General features: G+C 28.8%; 1 protein-coding gene across 1 annotated transcript in view; it reads right to left on the bottom strand.

Annotated features, from left to right (window-relative positions):
* The window catches only part of LOC107646852 (lipid phosphate phosphatase epsilon 2, chloroplastic), a 1,727-nt gene extending 989 nt beyond the window's left edge, over window positions 1-738 (bottom strand). Inside the window, 2 exon segments of the mRNA XM_016351001.2 lie at window positions 1-192; window positions 381-738. The exon segment at window positions 1-192 is cut by the window's left edge and continues 40 nt beyond it. Of these exon segments, the coding sequence (XP_016206487.1) occupies window positions 1-192; window positions 381-695 (507 nt within the window). The 5' untranslated portion in view covers window positions 696-738.

Raw genomic sequence — 2,586 nt, forward strand, 5'->3', positions numbered from 1 at the left:
GATGGATTGTGCATGTGAAGAGGGCATGCCAGGGTCAGATTTGAGTGTTGAAGGTCGTTTCTGGTTCAATATTTTCTTAAGTGAAATAGAAAACATTGCATTTGAAATACATCCCCCTGCAAACCATATGGCTTCTCCGTCGTGTCTCCAGAGAATGAAAGCCACAAATAAGGTCGTTACTATCCACTTGCTCTGTAAATCAACACACACCATCCATCAACATTATTTTATTATTTCGCAACAACAATAATGTCGTTGATCTTTCGGAGAATATAATAATTTGTACAATGATCATTAGGTACATCTCTCTATAACAATGTTACAGCAGTATGGTTATGGATTGTAATTTGGAAAGTTAAAGAGATTACTGAGTTACTAACCAGCTGATTGAGAGTTGACTCCACATCATGAAACCAATCATGAATGAAGGCTTCTTGTTCAAGCACTTGAACTTGAACTTGGTCATTATTATGATTATTTCCTTCTCTGAATCCACGCTCTTTTATTGTCTGAATTGCTTCACAATTTTTGTTTCTTCGCAAACAAGGAATGTAGCCTCCACCAGGCAAGACAGATCTTGAGGCAGAGGAACTAGCACGAAACGACATAGTTTTCAAGTATCTTAGTTTTGCCAATTTCATCCCCAGAAATTCAAAAGATGGGCTGAAGCAAATGGAGGTTGTTGCTACTGTCATTGTAATGTAATATATACTACTATATCTATATACCAAAAGTTGTTATCAAATTTTGATAGTTTAGAAGTTTTTAACTAAGTCTTTCACTATATTATACCATTTTATCTTTTTCTTTATTTATTAAAAACAATAATCAAACACTTATTTTAGAAGATAAATTTTTATTCCTTTTTTCTCAAGATGGTTTAGTATAGGGATTTCATCACAATTTTTAAACTATTAAAACTTAATTATTGAATAGCCTTTGTAGAGATTTAACTAGAAATACTTGAGTAAAATAATTTTGTATTATATAAAAACATAATTATATATTTTTAAAATGCAAGAATCTAATTAAATATTGAGTAAATTTATAAGAGCTCTAAAATTGTTAAACAAACCAAGATTATTAAAGTACAGAACATGCTATTTGTAGCATAAGACAAAGTAACCTCTTCCACATTTCTACGTCTTTGCATCCAAAAGTCCAAAACTAGTGGAAAGGGAATATTTCCTCCGGAAACTGATAGAGATCCTTCTGCAGGTGGTTGGCTAACAAGTATCCAAACAAGGTTATTAATTGAATATGGGAAAGTACGAAGAGCCAATGGAATATTTATACAATATGTACAATGGAAGTTTAGAGAGTATTAGAGATATAATCATTAATGTTATCTTTTTCCATCAGCTGAATCTTTTGGGATGAGTGGTATTATGCATGGTATTAAAGCGCTAGATCCGAAAGGTCAAGAGTTTGAGTCTTGGTAAACCCCAAAATCAGTTTAAACTTTTGGGAAGATGTTTATTATCGCTAGTACTTGGATGGTTATTCTAGATAGTATGAGAGATGTTCATTTTATAACTCAATAGCCCATTGTACATATTGTACAAATAGTCCATTGTCTCCCTAGCGGGATCCATTGAATATATACTTTTGAGTTTTGATATAACAAGTTTATTGTATATTTCATTACTCCATATATAAATAATAAACATTAGCCAATAATCGGTCCAGACTAATTCAGTTCAAGATAAAAATCATTTAATGGTGAATCAATTAAAATAAAAAAATTATTAAATAATTGATTAATCAATCAAATCAATACGAATTTTAGCGATTAATTAATTTAAAATAATAAATTATAAAAAGTCAACTTTAAAAAAAATTATATATTTTATACCTAAATATATTATTGTTATATCTGGTTCAATTTCAATGAAATTTTGATTAAATTTTTAATTCTACTGTTGACCGGAATCGTGTAAGGTACTTAGGTTTAATTATTTTCATTAAAAAAATATCAGAAACATAGCTGGTCATTATGTCTTCCCTTTTGTCTCATTCCCTGTTGATTATAAGTAGTTATTTCTTTTAAGATTAAGACAAAACAACCTTTGAATTATTATTCGACTATAACCAGAATAGTGGCAATCATGTGATAATTGGATCTTTATATATCTCTGTGTGTGGTCGTCGGTGCGATCCATTAGAAAGAGTGGCATGCTCGTTTTTGAATATTCTTTAATTATAACATACAATATACAAGAAATTTCAATAAACCCTTACTTCCATTTACAAATGAAAAGACATTACAAGATAAAATATTCCATGGATGATTTCTACTAGAAGAATCAAAGGATTGATCTATGAATTCCGTTCACTATTGCCAAGTTGGAGTTGCCTTTAGAAAAGAGATTGAGGTTGAGAGACAAGAATGAAAAGATATAAATTGTGTTAGGTTAAATTAAATTTTTATATTATATTTAGTGTAAAGTATATAATATTAATTCTTAATATTATATTTGGTTTAAGATAAATATGAATATAAAATAATAATATTTATTAAAATATTTTTAATTATTAAAAAAATATTATTAAAATTTCAGTCTCTATTTCAAAAAATTTCAGACT

Source organism: Arachis ipaensis, chromosome B01, assembly GCF_000816755.2.
Source record: "Arachis ipaensis cultivar K30076 chromosome B01, Araip1.1, whole genome shotgun sequence".
Lineage (NCBI taxonomy): Eukaryota > Viridiplantae > Streptophyta > Magnoliopsida > Fabales > Fabaceae > Arachis > Arachis ipaensis.